General features: G+C 44.8%; 1 protein-coding gene across 2 annotated transcripts in view; it reads left to right on the top strand.

The window, feature by feature from the left end:
* The first annotated feature begins 275 nt into the window (after positions 1-275).
* Peli2 (pellino E3 ubiquitin protein ligase family member 2) overlaps positions 276-18,354 on the top strand; it is a 140,838-nt gene continuing 122,759 nt past the window's right edge. Inside the window, exon 1 of one of the 2 annotated variants that reach the window (XM_020185965.2) lies at positions 276-576. In XM_020185965.2, the coding sequence (XP_020041554.2) occupies positions 500-576 (77 nt within the window). In that variant the 5' untranslated portion in view covers positions 276-499. Of the gene's footprint in view, positions 577-1,278; positions 1,562-18,354 lie in introns of those variants that run through there. The other variant, XM_074067914.1, reaches the window with a different exon arrangement.

The raw sequence follows: 18,354 nt of genomic DNA, 5'->3' as shown, positions 1-18,354 counted from the left end.
TACATAACACGGGGCCGGTCCTCCGCCGGCTGAGGGGGCGGGAGGGGCGCGGGGGGGGGGGGGCGGGGAGGAGGGGGAGGGGCGCGGCGCGCGCGGGCAGCTCCCACCTGCCCGGCCCCGGGACGCTCGGCTGGGCCCCCGCCCTGGCTCGCTCCTTCGCTAGCTCCCTCCCTCCCAGGCTCGCTCTCTCCCTCCCTCCTTCCCTCCCTCCCTCCCTCCCTCCCTCGCGCGGGGCTCCGGCGGCGCTGAGCGCGTGCAGGTCCCCCAGCCGCCGGTCGCATTTGTTGCCGGCTCTGACTCGGGGCGGCCGCGGCGCGCGGAGCTCCGGGGAGCCGGGGGCAGCCGCGCAGCCACAACGGAGCAGCCGCGGGACTGGCCGCCCCGCGCCCCCTTCGCCGCCGTGCCGTTCCCCGGCGCGCTCACCCCGTTCTCGGGATGGGATTGTAGCGGCGGCGCGGACTCGGCGGCGGCGGCGGCGGCGGAGGCCGAGCGGGGCTCCATGTTTTCCCCCGGCCAGGAGGAGCCCAGCGCCCCCAATAAAGAGCCCGTGAAATACGGAGAGCTGGTGGTCTTGGGGTGAGTGCAGGGGATCCCCGGGCAGCGGAGCTACAGGGTGGCTCAGGGTTGGGGGGCGTTGTGGGACCGCTGGGGCGCGAGGGCGACTCGGAGGCCGGGATGCTCGGTCCCCAACGGAGGAAGTGGTGGCGGCGGCGACTCCGGCCACCCCGCGGGGACCGATCGGGTCGTCCGTCCTGCCCCGGGGTAGGGGCCCCACTTTTCCTGGGCTTCGGCCGCGCCTCCCGGGGGCTGAGGAGGGCGCTCGGGCATCTCGAGGGGTCTCTTCCAGAAAGCGGGAGGCCAACCGGCAGCGGCCCCTGAGGGCCCTCTGTCCGCTGCGGACCGTGGGCCCTAAGTCCCCGAACCTCCAGCTGAGAGCCGGGGCCGCCACGGGCCGCGGGGTCCTCGGGCTGCGCTTTGCGCATTGTTATGGTGGCCGCCACGGGCAGTGAACTGTCTGTGACCTAGGCGGGCCGGCTGGCCTCTGCTCCTCCCCCCAACCCGCCGCGGGTGACCCCGAGAGGAGCGGCGGGGACACGACCGCATCTGGCCCGGACCCCCGCACCCCGCGGGTGCCGTCCCTTCGGACGACTGGGCAGCAGAGAGGAGCTCGGCAGCCCGCCCGCCTCGGCTCCCTCTCCGCGGGTGCAAACCACATTTGGAAGATAGTAATTATCTCCCATCGTTAAACGGCAGCAATTAGAGACTTCATCTACTTCCCCAGTTTCCTTGTGACATTTCTATTGTTTACCCTTAATAAACCAGGAGAGCGGCTTGGCGCGATTAAAGCTGGATGGAGTGGGCAGCGAAAGGGGAGTGGACGAGGGAGGAGGAAAGTGCAGGAAACTCGGGAAAAGGAGCAACTTGGGTTCAGTGTCGGAAGAGAAAGGATTGTTTTTTCCTTTGGGTACGCCGTTGCCCCTGGGAACCCGCGCTTTTGTCCTCTGTTGAAAGACCTGTGTTCAGAACACCGTGGGTGCCGACAGGTGGGCTTAGCACGCAGGTGAGGAGTCCTTGCTTTGCAAAGAAGGGGGAACTTTGAAAAAAACGTGTTTTGATAACTGATCACCTTCAAGTGAGCGCTGACTTAAAAAACAATTTTAAAGAGTTTTTAAGAGAAGCTTCTAGGCATAGTCTGCCTCCAAGTCTCCTGGTCCATCTCTCTTCCTTGCTGGAGTATCAGGTGGGATAGTACTGGAAATCTCACTGCGGGTTCCCAAACTCTGCAGATAAACGGTTTTTTTCTCACCTGCATGGGAATTGCGCTTAAGAGACAGATGTCCGAGTTCCCTGGAAAGGAGGAGGAATGACAGGGGAAAAAGCCACAGTTTAGTCTGTCTTATGTAACTTCAGCCCAACCTAATTTTGTGGAGTTTGGTTTTGTTTATGTGGCTGGCTTCAAAGTATGTTTAACACTTGTGAACTTGACACGGAAGATTAACTTATGCCAGAACTTTATTTCTTTATTTCCTTTTGAGGCAATCATTGTTGGGATGTTTCAGAAGAGCAGCATGTGAGTGGGCCTGGAGAGGGTTTGTGTTCTTAGCTGGAAGTGCAGAGCACTCTAGAGCCAGAAGGATTGATCCCCTGGACTGTGGTAGAGCCATAGGCTCTGTGTAAATGCATTGCCAGTCGTCTGTGCCCTGCCTCTTTGTAATGCTTTTTCAGGAGACAGTAGGGACAACATAAGTGCTGCTTACTCAGCAGTTATTTGTGCACCTACTATGTGCCAGCGCTGTTGAGGGATTGGGGATGCAACCGGGAACTGGCAGCTTTCATTTTAGTGTGGACTGACAGGTATAAGCTGAAAGAAACATGAATAAAATGAATAATAAATGACAGTTTCAGATGTTGCCACATTCTCAATACAAGTTCATTAACGTTAGAGCATGGCGGTTGTAGAAGGTATTGCTTTCTTCAGCTAGGTCAGACAAGGTTTCTCTGAGGAAATAAAATGTGAATAGAAATTGCCAGTCTGGTTTTTGTATACTTGAATTATGGTCTTTTTTTTTTTTGAAAGGGGGTTTCAGACTCTGCAATATTGAACATGTTGAAGAATGAAGGTGAAATAGTGACCAAGTAGGTAGATTATAAGGAGGCCCTTCAAATAAATTGTATTCTACCTTTAAGACTGGAGCCATCCCTCTTAAAACAACATTCAAAGTTGATAGAATTACTATCAACTTTGCATGTCTGATCCTCTAGGAAATAAATATTGGTAAAGAGAGGATGTCTAGGGAATTTTCTTCTTAATAAAATTATTCTTGAGGTAAAAAAATGCCCAACATTTGATATTGATAGAATTGTTTTCTTTCTTGTAAGACACATGTTTTTGTTTTATTTGTTGTGTGAATGTTCTTTTTGCTGCCCCCTGAATTTTCTGGTGAAATTTGCTCCAGAGAGCAATCTGAAAAGTAGATAGATGTCTGTATCCAGATACAAATACTTCTGCTTTTTTTTTTTACTCCAGAGAGCAATCTGAAAAGTAGATAGATGTCTGTATCCAGATACAAATACTTCTGCTTTGTGTATGGATTTTCATGTATTACACAGTTTTAAGAGAATACCAAGTAGTTAGGATTTTAGTGGGGTCATCACTTTCTGCGAGGGTTAGTGGAATTTAAATTATTTCATAATTCGAACCAGTTGATGTATCATAGTTATGACTACTACTTAATTGAAGGTGGAGAAAATGATTAGCCTAAACATGGGGTCTTTTTTTGTCATTAATCTTATCTAATATCTAAAGTGGCTCAGAATTTGAGTGGCAGTTTGGCATAGTGGGGAGAGCATTCATTTACAGTTAGGGACCGATTCAAGTCTTGCTCTGTTGCTCACCAGTTGTATGATTAGGGCTCAGTTCCTCCCTCTCTCTATTTCTTCAGCATAACAAAAAAATGCAAAAACTGCAAGAGCCTTTCCTGGTCTATACTCTGTAATTCTGTATGTTGGCTCAGATGTGAAAAATGTATAGTTAAGTTGTAAATTCTAAGAAACTTGACATTTGTCAAGTTTTTTTATATTCTTAAAGTGATGGTGCTAGAATTCAAATAGGCACACATCCTGTGTCATAATAGCAGAGAAAACCAATGCTGTGATTGCTGTGATTTTGAAGTTAGAGATGCACGAATAGGCTTAAGAAAGTTGCAGTGGCTTGTGTGTGTTTGATTCACTGGTGTTAGATTTTGCACAGGAGCATCTTAGTGATGAGTGTTCTAAGGCAGGATGTTTTGAAGTTAAGCTTTGTAGAGTGGAAGAACAAGCATGTGGGAGAGAGAATCTGGCAGTAGAACTTAGTACAGGAAAGGCCCTAAGATGTAACGGTCCATGTTCAGCCTCTTTATTTCATTCATGAAGAAACTGGGCCTCTTGGAAAGAGGGAGGTTTGTTCAAATTCACAGTTGCTCTGGGCTGAGCTGGATCACTGTAGATAGTTTCCTCTCTGAGGTGGACTCCAACTGTGCTGTCACCTCCTCAGAGCCCTTTCTGAACCCAGTTTGAAGCATGCAGCTCTCTTGGTGACTAATGGCCCATCATAGTTTTTGAAAAAATATTGCTTATTCTCTTAGTTTTCCTTATCACCCAGTTGAATGGATGATGTAAGATTTTATATTTCATTTGATGCTTCACAAAATATATTTTTACTGGCTCTCTCAACCAAGGGCTCTTAACCTGGGGTCCACAGATGGAATTCAGGGAATCCACAAACTTGGACAGGGGAAAATACGTCTTTATTTTCATGATAGTCAAACTGAAATTTAGCATTTCACTCAGTTATGAGTGTAGGCAACAGAAAGACCTGCTGCTGGATTTGTTACTCAGTGCTTTAATAGGAAGTGTATGTGTGGGTTGGGGATGTAGCTCAGTGGTAGAGGGCTTCCCTAGCTTTGATTCCCAGCACCACAGAAACAAACAAAACTCCCAGAAGTATATGTGTGATTATTTCCCAATTTAAATCTGTTTTGATAACTAATTAGAACTGATTTCATTGTGATCCTTTGTATTGTATTTTATGCGTTGAAAAACATTGCTCTGAGCAGGAATCAGTAGGCTTCACCAGACTGCTAAAGGGATCCCTGGCCCAAGAAGAGGTTAAAAACCTCTGCAGATGAAGGCTTGCAAGTATGACTGAAAAGTGAAATATCTCAGTGAAAACTGATTAAGTGCTATAATGGCAGTGTGTGGGGGGAGCGGTACCCATCTCTTTTCCCTTGGGTACTGCAGCCATTCTGTCAGATAAGACAAAGGGGACTATTGCTTGAAGAGTCTTTTTATTTGGTCTTTTTAAAGCAGATCCCAGTTTCTATTTGTTTTTTTTGTGCTGTATGCTTGGGTCTTTGCTGTGATGACTCCAACCTTGGTAGTAATAAGGAACCTTAAAATACACCCTGGAACTTTTCCTTTTCTCATCCTCCACTCTAATTTGGGCCCAAAGATGTCAAACACTGCTATCTTTTATAGACTAAAAAGTCTTTGAACTTCTTTTTAAAATAAAACAAGATCTCTGCTATCACTCAGCACATGGAGTGATGTGTTTTTGTGGGCAGAGTGTCTGATCTGAGGCTATTAAGGGTTCTGAGGTCCCTGGCTTTGAGTTGCTATATTTTCCTTTACTAACTTTAGCCTTGCTTGGAGTATGTGGCTTTGTGACTTCTGGTCTGGCTTTCTCAGATTTATTTGTTTCTCTGTTTACCACACCAAGACTGAAACCTTTATTTGGACTTTCCATTTTTGGTTGTATTTTGTCATGTGATCATTATTTGGGAATGTTTTATATAAACAAAAATAAAACACACTTGACCAGGTCCCAACAACTTTACCAAACATTTTATACAAAAACTAAAACAGACAAAAGAGACCAAAATACAATTTAACAGTTGCAGTATTTGAGGGAGCCTGATACTGCCCTAGAGCTGTGGCTGTGGAGTTCTCCTTAGGGCTTGCAGTGGGCCTCTCTGAGATGAGAACATGGGGTTGTAGGTTGGTTTTTTTGAATGGAGACAGCAGCAACTGGTGGACCTCATTGGCAGGGTTAAAAAAGAACTGGGAAAAGAAATCTCTAAAGCCTTTGGATTTAATTAAAGATTTCTCTTGGGGTCTGCAGAAATCTGTTTCATGAAAGGAAAAGTTAAGGTTAGAATGATTCACTTACTAGTTCTTACTGAGCGTATTGTCACTTTCATCTTCTAGAAAATAAAATAATGAAGAGCAGAAAGTGCTTCACATTTCTGAGCTTTGTCTAAATCAGCTATTCTCAACCACTTACTCTCTCAGTCACCTCATATGTGATGATCAGTCTTGAGGTTTCATGGCCAGTAATTTATGACAAGTAATAAAGGATGAATCTTTCAAATGATTCAAAGATGTCCCTTTAATAATGCCATTTTTCACTCACATGCATTCTGATATGTTTTGTCAAGTGGGAGAGAAAGGGGTGGAGTCATATCAGACAAGCCAGGAATTTATTCATTCAACAAATATTTATTGCATGTCTATTCTTCTAGGCCTGGGGAACACACTAGGACAAGGAAGACAAGTTCCCTGCCCTGATGAATTGCTAGATACTCTTGTCACAGCCCCTTAGTGACCAACCTTTACTGATACGTAGCTCATTTTCTTATTCCCCAAATACTACATCTACAACTAGTTATCAAATGCTGTGCTTGGTGCTAAGTGCTACACAAGACAGGTGTGCTCTCTGCTACCGCAGAGCTTATAGCCTAGTCAGGGAGAGCCAGAGGCTATGCTGCTTGTACATCGGCAGGGTCCGTTAACCCCTGCTGGAATGAGAACCAGCACCTAGATGGAAATGAGAGAACAAGAATGCTCTAGGAAGAGGAGACAGAGTCCTCTAGAACCTGAAGGTGAGTGCTGCACATGGCTCCTTAAGGAGCAAGGGCAAGCCCTGGATGGCTAGGGAAGAGTGTACCTGCCGGGTGAGAATCAAGTAGGTCATGAGGGGCTTATAAATTATTGGAAGGGTTTTGGACTCCAAGGCTATTAGAGGCTTTTCTCTGGGCTTTCAGAAGTGTAAGGGTGCTGTTTAAAGCCCTCAGCAAAGAGAACAAAGCAGAAATGGAGGGAGAAACTGAGGCTGGAGCATACCAAGGTAAAGAATGGAGTATGACCCAGAGGGCAGCTGCCTGGCTTCCAAGTTCCTGTTCCTCCTGAGACCTAATTATACTGCTCTTCCTGAGCTCTGTGATGGACCATTTACTCAGTGACTCCAAATGTAGTGACTGTGGCCGGCACTGCTTCCTGCCCTGACCCTGGGCTGCGATAGCAAACAGACAGCTTCCCCACCTGCCCTGTTGGAGCTTACCCTCTGGCAGGACAGATGGCACGCAAGTAGGCAGATTAAAAAGGAGTTTCAGACTGCTGTGAGGAACGTGTAGCAGGACGGGTGAAGAGAAGGGTGGTAGGCAGGGTAAAGTGCTAGGGAAAGGTAGTGGGGGACCCTGTTAAATTGATCCAGAAAGGTTTCTGAGAAAATAATCCTTGGTCCTTTGAGAACCTCTGCCTTTTAGTTTTTTGTTTTGTTTTGGTGGGACTGGGGTTTGAAATCAGGGTGTCACACTTGCAAAGCAGGTGCTTTACCACTGGAGCCACACCTCCTGTCCAGTTTGCTCTGGTTATTTTGGAGATGGGGTCTCTCAAACTCTTTCCCCGGGGCTGGCCTCAAACTTTGATTCTTTTGATCTCAGCCTCCTAAATTGCTAGAATTACAGGCATGAGTCACTGGCTGACCTTCTAAGTATTTTTTTTTTTTTTAAATTTGGGTGGGATTGGGGTTTAAACTCAGGGCTTCACACTTGCAAAGCAGGTGCTGTATCTCTTGAGTCATGCTCTAGTCCCTGGCTAACCTTTTAGTTTTTTACATATATTTTCTTTTTGATTAGCCACCTTTAGTGGTGTCTTCTCTTATAGCCACAAGATTCTGAGTATCCCATTAGTTAGGTAGGCAAACAATATTAGCAGTTCTCCATAAGGAAAACAGAAGTGTAAATAAATATAGGGACAGACATTTAATGTCCTTCAGTGCTTCCATCTGTGGTGCTGCTTGCCCTGTGCTCAGAGAGGAAATTGTATTTCACCAGTGTTCATTAAAACTGAAGCTTTCTGGTGTTTCACTGAAGTTTGCTACTGAGGACAGGGATCCTGGACTTCACCCCCTGTGGCATGCCAGGCATGCCTTTCTGGGGGCACAGTAGGTACTCATGGACTGCTTTGAAGGAGTGGATTTTAGAGACACTCTGCAGCATCCCATTTGACATGGGCTCAGAGGACATTTACTATTTGGAAGGAACACCGTGTAGCACAGTTGCAGTTCTATAACAATTCTACTAGCTTTTAGAGCCCAAGTTCAAGGCTCTGTGAGATACTAAACTACTGACATCAACTACAATTTCAACTTTTGTTTTTCTTTTTGTGAGTTACCTAACAGTCATTTTGTCACCTGCAGAAAGTTCTGCCTCGAAGGGAAGCAGGCCATCTGTTTTGATTCCACCAGCTGCTCTGAGCTGCATTGCAGTGTGCCATGGTGGCGTTGAAAGGCTGTGGTCATTAATGCCTGTTAATGATGGCTGGAAATACTGTGACATAAAAGCCTCTTGGATGACAAACCTAATAAATATGCATCTGAGGCATTTTCAGCAGCAGGTTTAGTCTCCATTGAGGTTTTCTTTCCAGCCGTCCACATAATGCTGCTTGTTCTCTGCTTTTCTGCTCATGCAGAATCTGGTTTTTGGATAAGAAATCATTATTGAAAGCTTTGTAATTCCTTTCTAATTAGTACTGGTTTAACAGAACCCAACCACATCAGGCAGTTGTGTGTTCAGCTTCTAGGCAAAGGCAATTGGTATGAAATGGCTATTTGCCGTCACCCAGCGCCTCAGAGGAGCCTTGGCGGCCCTTCCTTCCCCATCCCCACCTGGCCTTCTCCAGTGCCTCCACTGTGGAGCCCTCTAATTGTAATCAGAACTTGGGATCAGTGTGCAGTCAGGTTCTCCTGGGGCACTTGATTGATTGATTGATTACTTTGAGGAAAGATCCTTTCAGCAAAAGGGCTGCAGACACACAGAAATATGCTTTCACTCCTGATCCCAGAAAATTACATCTACTCGATTCTTAAACTTCTCAAGGAATTTTTTCATATCCTTTTTCTATCTTCAGGTAATTAAGCATTCAGTTGTTTGGCCCTTTGACCTATCCAGTGACAGAATTGTAGTTAAGAACTATGTTACAGAGGTGGAGGTTACTGTTTTCCCAGGTGACAGTCATGCGGCTGGTTGGAGACCGATAGGGAGTTTAGGTTTTTGACTTCACCTCATTTTCTTCCTGGCTAGCCAGCCAGAGTTCCTCCTTCCCTGTCTGGTTCTGGGGTTTGCTTTGACCAGTTTATGCAATGAAAGTGATGCTGTGTGGCTTCTTGGTGTCACCTTTAGAAATGTTGTAGCCTCTGGTTTTACCCTCTTCATTGCTGAGGAACAAAGCACCGCAGACTGGGCTATGATTGAACGTTGATTTTTCACTGTTCTGAAAGTCTGAGAGCAAGGTGTCAGTAGGTTGGTTTCTCCAAAGGCCTCTCTCCTTGGCTATGGCCTTTTCACTGTGCACACACACGCCTCTGACACCTCTTTTCTTCTTATGACACCAGTCATACTGGATTAGGGCTCTCCTTAATTACGTCTTTTAAGGCTCCATCTCCAAATACAGTCACATTCCAGGAGTTAGCACTTCAACATAAAAATTTTGTGGGGGGTACAGCTCAGACCCTAACCTCTTCTTAGAGAACAGCTCTAAGAAGAGCTGTAAAGAAGTCTGACTACCCTGCTGGAGAAAGTGGCTCCAGTGGATGCCGGCTCCCAGCCAGTCCAGCCACCCCAGCTGAGGCAGCACACATGTGAGTGAAGCTATCAGAGGTCTTTTGACCCATCAGGCTGCCAGTCCACACCACATGGAGCAGAAATGAGTGCTTTCTGCCACCCTCTACCCAAATAAAAGAATCATGAGCAGTCGTTTTAAGCCAGTGTATTTGTTATGTAGCAATAGACAACTCAAACATCACAATACTGCATTTGCATGTGGCTCAGTTGTCAGATCTGACAGCTCTAACTTGAAATAAATTCACTGGGGTTTTGTTCACTTGTCTTTGTTCCCTTCAGGTTATTGATTATCTTAATGAGCATAATTACAGTCTTTTGGGTGAGTTATTCTAAACATTAAGTACTGTAGGTTTTGAAAATCTTAGCTAATAAAAGTGTTTGTGAAGTGATTTTATCGTATGTAAGTCATCTGCAGATTTCTTTGCCTTTGCTCATCTCCATCATTAGTACCATCTCCTGATATTTGCCGAGAGCACCACAGTTGAAGAATAGCCTAGCTGAGTTGAGAACCATGTTTCTGGGAGCCTCCCACATAAGCAGCTTTCCCCCAGGACAGCTAAATGCATGACATGATTTTCAGACTTTTTAAAAGCCACTGGACATGAAATAATAGAACAAGCAGAGATTTGAGTGGGGGCAGTAATCTATATTAGCATCCTGCAGGTACAGGGTACTGAAATAGACCAGAAGAATGTGTGAACACTGCAGCTGGGTTGTTAAATGGCAGGATGCAAGGCTCATTTATACCAGTTATACCTGTCTGTGACTGCGGGCAGTGAGAACATAGTACTATTCCTGAAATACTTTGCCTGTCTCCTGCACACTGGAGAACAATTCCATGCCTGGTAAGAAGCAAGCAAAGGCAGATGGTTGCTGTGGTGCTGCACGGCTTTTGTGGTGGGCCAGCATGCTCTCTACAGAGAAGCAAGGTGTGAGATGCTGGTAGGAATTCAGGGCAGAGGGAACTGGAGGCATGGGAGCCACCGCCACCAAACTGGACATGTCCTTGCCAGTTGTGGTGGCATATGCCAGTAATCAAACTGGCTATGTCCCACACAAGGAAAGAAAACAATTGCTCCAGTAGCTGCAGCTAAGGTGAATGTAACTTCTGAAATTCCCCAAAGCCTGTTGAAAAATGGAGAATCCACACTTTAACAATCAATCAACTTAGTATTCAAAATGTTCAACTTCCAAATGGTGCGTTTTATAAGTTTGTAGCATTTATAATTTTGTAGTGTCTGAAGCTTAAAACTACATTAAGACTTTTGGGACTCTATATGCAGTTGAATGTGTTCTGCAAGGGTATATTTTATTAAAAAATGGGATCCACTAGACATGCAGAAATTGAGCATTATCTAGAGGTGCGCACTAAATACTAACTGCTTCTTTGTGCTGGGTGCTGGGTGATGCTGCTGCTACTGTTTAACAGTGATGATTTCACTTAGAGGACCAGCAGTGCTGAAGCCCATGTGTCATGTAAAATGCCTAGCAGTAGATCTTACACAGTACAGAGCAGTGATGGTTGGTTAGAAGGAGCTTGTTATTCTGGAAGCATTGTGTGCCAGATTCTGTTAGGTGTTTATGTTAACCAGGAATTGGGTTTTATTGTTTGGGCAGTGAGGTTCCAACTTAGTGACTTGTCTAAGCTCACTCCTCTCATCAGTGGCAGAGCCTGGTCGAGAGGTAGGTACACAGGGCTCCAAAGCTTGATTCCTTTGGGCAGTTGAAGGTGAGAGGCATGTGTTTTGCTGGGAGGTTGTCAGGCTTTCCTAGGGCAGGTAGCCTTTGAGCAGAGTGATTCAAATATTTATAGAACAATAGTGAAGAAGGCACAGGGGATTTGGAACTGTTAGGAATTTGCTGGAGGGTAAAGCACTGGGGAGGGAGATGAAGTTGGAAAGTTAGGTTGGAGTAGTATCAGTGCATCAGCAAATTCTTGCACTAGTGGCATGGCAGGTAACCACAGATCAGCCCCTGCCTTCATGGAACTTGCAGTCTATTAGCAAAGAAGGACTTTAAGCAAATTAAACCTGGCCAAATGCTCCATGTACAGCATTTTATTGGGGTATACTTTTGGGACAAACATGAGCTGAGATGGATAGGGTGAGAGAGAGTCAGCTGAGGGTGAGAGCAGAGATCGAAGGCACACCTGGCATACACACAGAGCAGTTAAGAAGCTGAAAGACACATTGTGTTTGGAAATCAGAGGGTTGAAGGGCCAGGGTAATAGTGGTGAGCCTTGGAAAGACAAGACTTCTGGGAGTGGGAAGCCCCGCTGGTAACATTTGAAGGAGTTAGTCCAGACGGTAGGTAGTATGGTAGGTAGTATTGGGCAGTCTGAGGTTTCTGAGTAGGTGAGTGAAGTAATCCTCAGGACCTGATCTTACTTGACATCTCCAGATAGGTCATTTCCTCTTTTGTAGTTCATTTCCCCTTTCTCTGTTTCCCTTCCCTTGCTAAGGGGCAGTCACTCCTGGTGGGGGTAGCCCCCATTTGTGCAATGGCATTCGTGGGGAAAAAGGATCATTTGTTCACTCAGTGGCTTGTTTTAGAAACTCGACTGCAGTGATGACTGTTTTGGGGTTGAACCCCACTGGATGGCAGTCAGGGATCAGAGAGCTCTTTCTCCTTCCACGCTTAGCCAGCTGCCCCAGGGCCTGCCTGGCATTGCCTACAGGCCCAGCTGATGGCATTCCTTTTCACTGTCCTCCGGGGAGTGGACTGAAATCCACAGGCCTTCAGTGCACACCATGTAATTGGTCACTGCAGGAAGCAGTACATCTGCTCTTTAGGTCATTGTTATGGTCCAGGGTGGGCTGTTTCCTCTGCCACGGGACTGCTGCTCCTGCCTCCCACTGAGCTACACCAGCAGTAGTGTGGGACAGAGGACCTGGCATCTTGCCCCAGACCAGCCCCTCTGATGGGGTAATCAGGTTTCCATTCTTGCTATGTGCAGGAGGGACTGACTGCTGTCCTTTTGGAGCCCCTGCCTGGCCAGGTGCTCCCCTCTCAACCTCTACCTCATCTTCAGAGTCCTGGGCTCCTTTTCAATTGAAGTGGAGCTTCCTGGTGAGAACCTGAGTTTAAAGTCACCATTAAAGAGGAAGCGTCAGGATCTGAGCCTTTCTTCTTTTGTCCCGCTGTAGAGATGAGGAAATTCTGGCTAGACTGTTGCTCCTTAGTGGTCTGGTTCTTCCTCCCCTAGGGGGAGGTGCTAGAGGAATGGCTCATGGGTCATGGCAATGTCATCTCTCAGCTGGGTCCTGAGCAGTGCTGCTTGCACTGTCCTCTCTGAACTTTGAGGAAGGAGCTGGTTGTCATCATTCATCCTTCTGTAGGTGAGGAAACTGAATCATGGTGATGGAGAAACCTGTCCAGGGTCACTGGACTAGTATGTGACAGACCTCTGAGTTAAAGTTAGGCCTTTCTGACACCAACACAGTTGTTCTCCAACATGTGTGTTCAGAAGTGGATTTGCATCTTTTTAGTTGAATTTTTTGTATTCTCATTAAACACATAACACAAAACTTCATTCCTTTAGTGAAGTTGCCAGCAAGAAGAAAATTTTTTTCTTATGTTTACACTTAGGTTAACTTTCTTGGGGAAAAAAGTTTGCTTTGTCCACTTATATATTGTGCTCCTTACTGTATTTTTAAAAACATTCAACTAAAATCTAATCCTCATCATATCTGCCTTCTTACTTACCTGCACGTATTACAGTTGGATTGATGCTTCAAGGAGTACCTGCCTGATCATCTAGAATCATTTCAAGTTAATTTCTCTACTTTCCAAGATGGCCTATTGAGATACCCTTCCTCCAGAGCAAATAGGCACTGTTAGATATCAGATGGTAAAATACCAGAGGACAAATACAACATCTCGATAGACAGAGTTAGATGTTACGTGGGGGAAGGCAGAGACCTGAAAGTGCTGTAAGGAAGTGATTCAATCAGCAGATTCTGATGACGTAATAAACTACACCCTTACAGAGTGACTTGAGGGTTATGCACAGTGGAATGCCCTGCAATTGAATTATGGTCTTACAATGGTTGTCTGCTCATGTACTACTGTTTTAAATACTAAAAGACGACTGAAGTCACTCCCCCTAGAGAGAAAAGGTACAAATCTTCACTACTTCAGTTGTCCACCTGCTCCTCCCCTGTGACTGTCAGAGCTCCCACATTGGGTTTATTGGTTGGGAATGCTATCTAGGATTACAGAGCACACACTCTGTTGTGAGTACACGTAAAGCTGCCCTCCCTGTGAGTGCAGTGCAGAGTTGCTTCCTCCTTCTTTAACAGTAGTGAGAGGACAGGGCAGAGGGGTTTTCCCTCTGCCTAGCTGGCTTTTCCTGGCTCTGCTGTGGGAGGCAGGCAGTGCAGGCCCTTCACCGTGCGAGAGGCTTATTAAAGCTGGTGCTCCATCAGGCAGTCCTGAAGGAGGTGGTGTCATCCCTAGTGTACGAAGGAGACAGCAGAGGCATGGACTTGTGTGAAACTGTACAGTCAGGAGAGGAATTTGAAGTTTAGGGATTTGAGTCCAGGTCTCAAATTCTAAAGCTCATGCCTGTCTGCTTCCCAAAGCCTGTGTACACGTCTTACGCTATACCGTGGCCGTAGAGGCTGGAGACCCTGCCCTGAGGTCATGCCATGTCACTAATAACTTTTGCTAAAGATCAGAAGGGGGCAAGTCTTTAGCTTCTGAAGTTTTGGTTACAATGAGATGCTGGAGACTTCCCCGCTGGGGCTGCCTCCTCTTTGCCACTCCATGGCTCTGCCTGTTTACATTTCCCTTTGTGTTCCTCTCCTCCAGGCCCCTGAAAAGGGTCAGAGGATGCCTGCCCCTGTTCTTCCTGTTCCTCCATTCAGATCAAATTTGGACAATGGAGCTCTGCTCCCTTGGGAGAAGGGCTTTTTGTAGCCCTTTAAGCTCTGTCTGAGTGAGTCTCTGATCTAATTGGGTTTTTTCATCCACTGAACACTCACCATGTTAGGTGCTATAAATCACACACTCTTCAGTTTGGGATTCTTATAACTTTAAGATGTCAATACTAATCATTTAGCTTTTGTTCATGGAAAAATTTGTAAATGGAAACATTTTCTAAGGCAGACTTTATATTCAGGTAATACATTATTAGCTAAAAAGCTCTATGCTAAGAGAACGTATAAAAAATATTAACTGAAATTTTGGAAGAGAAGAAAAATCACCCATGATGCTTTTATTTTCATCTTTACATGTACACTTCCATTTGTGGTGCATACACATGAATATTTTTATATACTTTACTTTATACATAGTATATGTGCTGCTTTTTTTTCTTTTCTCCTTCTCTTTTATCATTTTTATATTTACTTACATGTGTATATGTTGTTTGTGCCATCTCCCTCTCCCATCTACGTGCTTCTGTAAAAAGTATTTGTTAACTGATCCTCATTTTTAGATACTTTGATAATGCTAAAAAACATTTAAAATAAGCCAAATATATTTTCCTTAATCCAAGCAGTTATGTGTTAATTGGTTACTTAACTCAAATTCTGCTTTTTTGGGGGGTGAGGAGGGGCAAGAATTGCCCTGTGGTTTCTGAGGTCTTTCTCTGTGTTTCCTAACAGGATACATGAGAGGAGGAGAAACAAACAGGGCTCTACCCTGCTGAGATCTCTAGGCAATTTCTGAAAGACCAGGAAAGACCAGCACATAAGTGAAGGGCCTGGCTTCTGAAAACAACTCTGTTAGGTGCAGGGAGGAAAGGACACTTTTAGGATCGTAAATTCTGTACATGTGTTGTCCAGCCAAACCCAAAGTAATATTTCCTGGACCTGGGGCCTCCCCGGGCTCTTGTCCACAACTTTCTTCCTCCTCTTTTCTTCATCTCTGTGCTTTTGCACACACAGTTCCTTCTGCCTGCCTGCCTGCAGATCAGTGCTCTCTGCCTGCAGTGTCTTGCTCACCTGTTAGGATATAGCTTAGGTTTCAACTCTAGCATGATGCCCTTCCTGACTCTTCCTCCTTTTTTCTTCATCCAGTAACCAGGATTTCTGGTGATTATTCTGTGCCTTGGAAGTGGCTGGTTCCTCCTTATTGGGCCCCTTCAGGGCAGGACCTGAGGCTCACTCAGCTGCACTGTGTTCCAGCACCTGTTGTAGTACCTGCCACTTCTCCAATGGTCTGAAGAGGTGGAGGAACTCCTGGAAATAGGAGCAGTCTTCCTCCAATGGATGGCCTCTTCTCCTTTTTCTTTGCTCCCTTCTCTAGTTTTAAAGAAATTATTTGCTTTAAAATAGGCAATCAGTTTATGTACATCTTGTTAATAAGCTTCCTAAAAGTGTGCTCCTGTTTGTGTCTTCTGATTTACGGAGGATTGTGAAATCGTACAGAGCACAAACATGGTTGCTCACTGAGAGCTGACTGGCCCTGAAATGACACAGTAATGAATTAGAATTTTTCCATTTAAACTTTAGGAAAGAGAAAGGGTAAAGTGGATGAGTGCCGGGAGGTGACCCGAAGCTGACAGTAATTCCAGCTTTTGGCTTCAAATGTTCTTTTTTAATATGTAGTATTACAAAATGTCCCCAGAAAAATCAACAAACCCAGCCACCCTTTGACAGTGATAAATCTTTATTTTTACTCAAAATTAGTTGCTTTGGTTTCTTATCGTTTCACTCTTAAGTCACAGATAAATATTCTTTCCGTTATCTTCACCTGATACTTATCACAGCTGGCTTTTGTGTTTGTATGCTGGTAGGGCTTATTTGTGTGTGCCGCCCCTCTGCATCTTCTACTTTTCAACTCCTTTCCTTTGCTTCTAGAGAACTTCATGCTTGTGCTTGTAATGCCTATGCGATGTTTGCTATTCAGCCAGTTCCCATCCCTACAAACTTACTAGCCTGCTGCAGACTGTTCTCCTATCCTACCAAGTTGAGTGAGTGTAACTTGTGCTGTATTTGAAGCAAAACATCTGGGGTGCCCTGAAAGCCAGCTTGAGGTTATTTCCCACTGTCTTTTTTTTTTTTTTTCAAGTTGTTATGAGGAGCCAGAGATCTTAATGAAAAGATCATTAAACTATTTCTTTTTGCTGGAGAGAGTTGTGTATAGCAGGAGAATCTAAGCCATTTTTCCTCCCTGTTTTTCTTTCTCCTGCCTCTCCTCCCCAATCCAGTTTCCTGCCTATCATTCATTTTGTATAATTCTCACGTGAATACTTTTCTTCTTTTTCCATTCCCACTCCAACTCTTTTAGAGACCATAATAGATAGTAAAATGTCTAAAATTCAGATCATTCATGGGTTTCATAGGAACACGACAAAAATGTGCTGATATTTAAAAATTACTCATACAGTAGAGAGCAGTGAAGTGGTATAAGTTACTGTGGATTAAAATCTTTGCTTTTGGTGGAGTATCTGCAGCCCCAAAGCTTATTCTAAGTGTAAAGCATACCCAGACACAAACCAAGTTTGGTGAACATGAGCACTGCCTTGTGACTTGCCAGCAAGTAGAAGGGACATGGCCTGCTGCTCAGTGAGTGCCCCAGTCCATGGAGAAAGCTGAGGTCCAGACCACTGGTGAGCTGTGGTTTTCTTAAAGTGGCTTAATGAACTCCTTCATCTAGCTTTGACTGGATCATAAGAGACTGTCTTAGGGTAAGTGTCTGACTGATTATTTTTGCCTTACAGATTTGCCTTCTTTCTGATGTATTATGGGTGCATACTCTTAGTGAAGAATAACCCAGAAGGCATAGATACTTTCTCAGGATGATAAGTAATATTAAGGGATATTAACCTGGAAATTTGGGGGAATATTGGTAGTTGATAAGTAAGTTTATTAATGAAGATCTCTCCAATGTGAGATTTCTTTAAGAGCTGACATTCTGGGCTTTCTGTTATAAATGTATTAGTTACATGTGCTTACCATTATTAAATTGAAAACACCCTTGTTTTTCTGCTAGAATATATTTTAAAATTTAGAATACTTATTTCTTCTAGACCCAAAGTAACTGGACTTCTAAAAAGACTGAGATGAATAGTATAATATGCTGAATATTTTGCTTAGAACACCAAACCGAGTAGTCAGCAGCCTAGGCATTACACAGAGAAGACCCCACTCACTGGGATGCCTCAGGAGTGGATGCTTATGGACCATTGAGGTTTTGGGCTCACTGGTGATGTAGTAGAAGTCCCTGTAGAGAATTTAAAAAAATTGGTTTATGACTGGGCTTTCTCAAATACGGCATTTGGAGTCTACTTGAGTCTTGCTCTGAAGGATAAGGCTGGTCTCAGATCTTTCTGCACATTAGCAATCATAGAATAACATTTTAAATTTGAAAGAGGAAGAAAACTGGGATTCCTTTGAAACATTTTATTCTTATAAATAAAATTAAAAGCTACGTGTCGGATGTTACTGGTACCTTAGCCCTCTGAAAGGGCAGATTGTAGGGAGGCATTTGTGTTGGCTGAGGGATCCTGGACTCATTCATGCTCTGCACAGCTGAGTTCTTCAGTGCCTCTGCTGGGTGTGGTGGAGTGTTCAGGTCTGCAGTGTCTTTGGGCATGACCAAGGACACATAGTGTGGCAACAGAATAAACATGTTTGCCTGGTCCGTCTGTGGAACATATAATTTGGAAGATCACTGTTAAGTACCAGATTATATTTTTAACCTTTTGAATCAGCAGTTTCTTGTAATGCACTGGGCTATTGAAAATGAGATTAAATCAAGGTTCCTACCTAGGAGAATTTGGAATAGAAAGCAAAACTGGAGCTGTCGTATGTGATCTGTCATTCTCCAGGGCTGTTCATTTAGAGGGGTTGGATGCCTTTTGTTTAAATAAGGATAAAAATAATAATTGAATACTTCAGCCTTCTGACCTTGATAATTGTTACATCCTCTGATGCAATTTATTGGATGCCAAGGGTTGTAA

Source organism: Castor canadensis, chromosome 3 (assembly GCF_047511655.1).
Source record: "Castor canadensis chromosome 3, mCasCan1.hap1v2, whole genome shotgun sequence".
NCBI lineage: Eukaryota > Metazoa > Chordata > Mammalia > Rodentia > Castoridae > Castor > Castor canadensis.
Note: the sequence above shows the minus strand (reverse complement) of the source record. Positions and strands in the feature narration are given on the sequence as shown.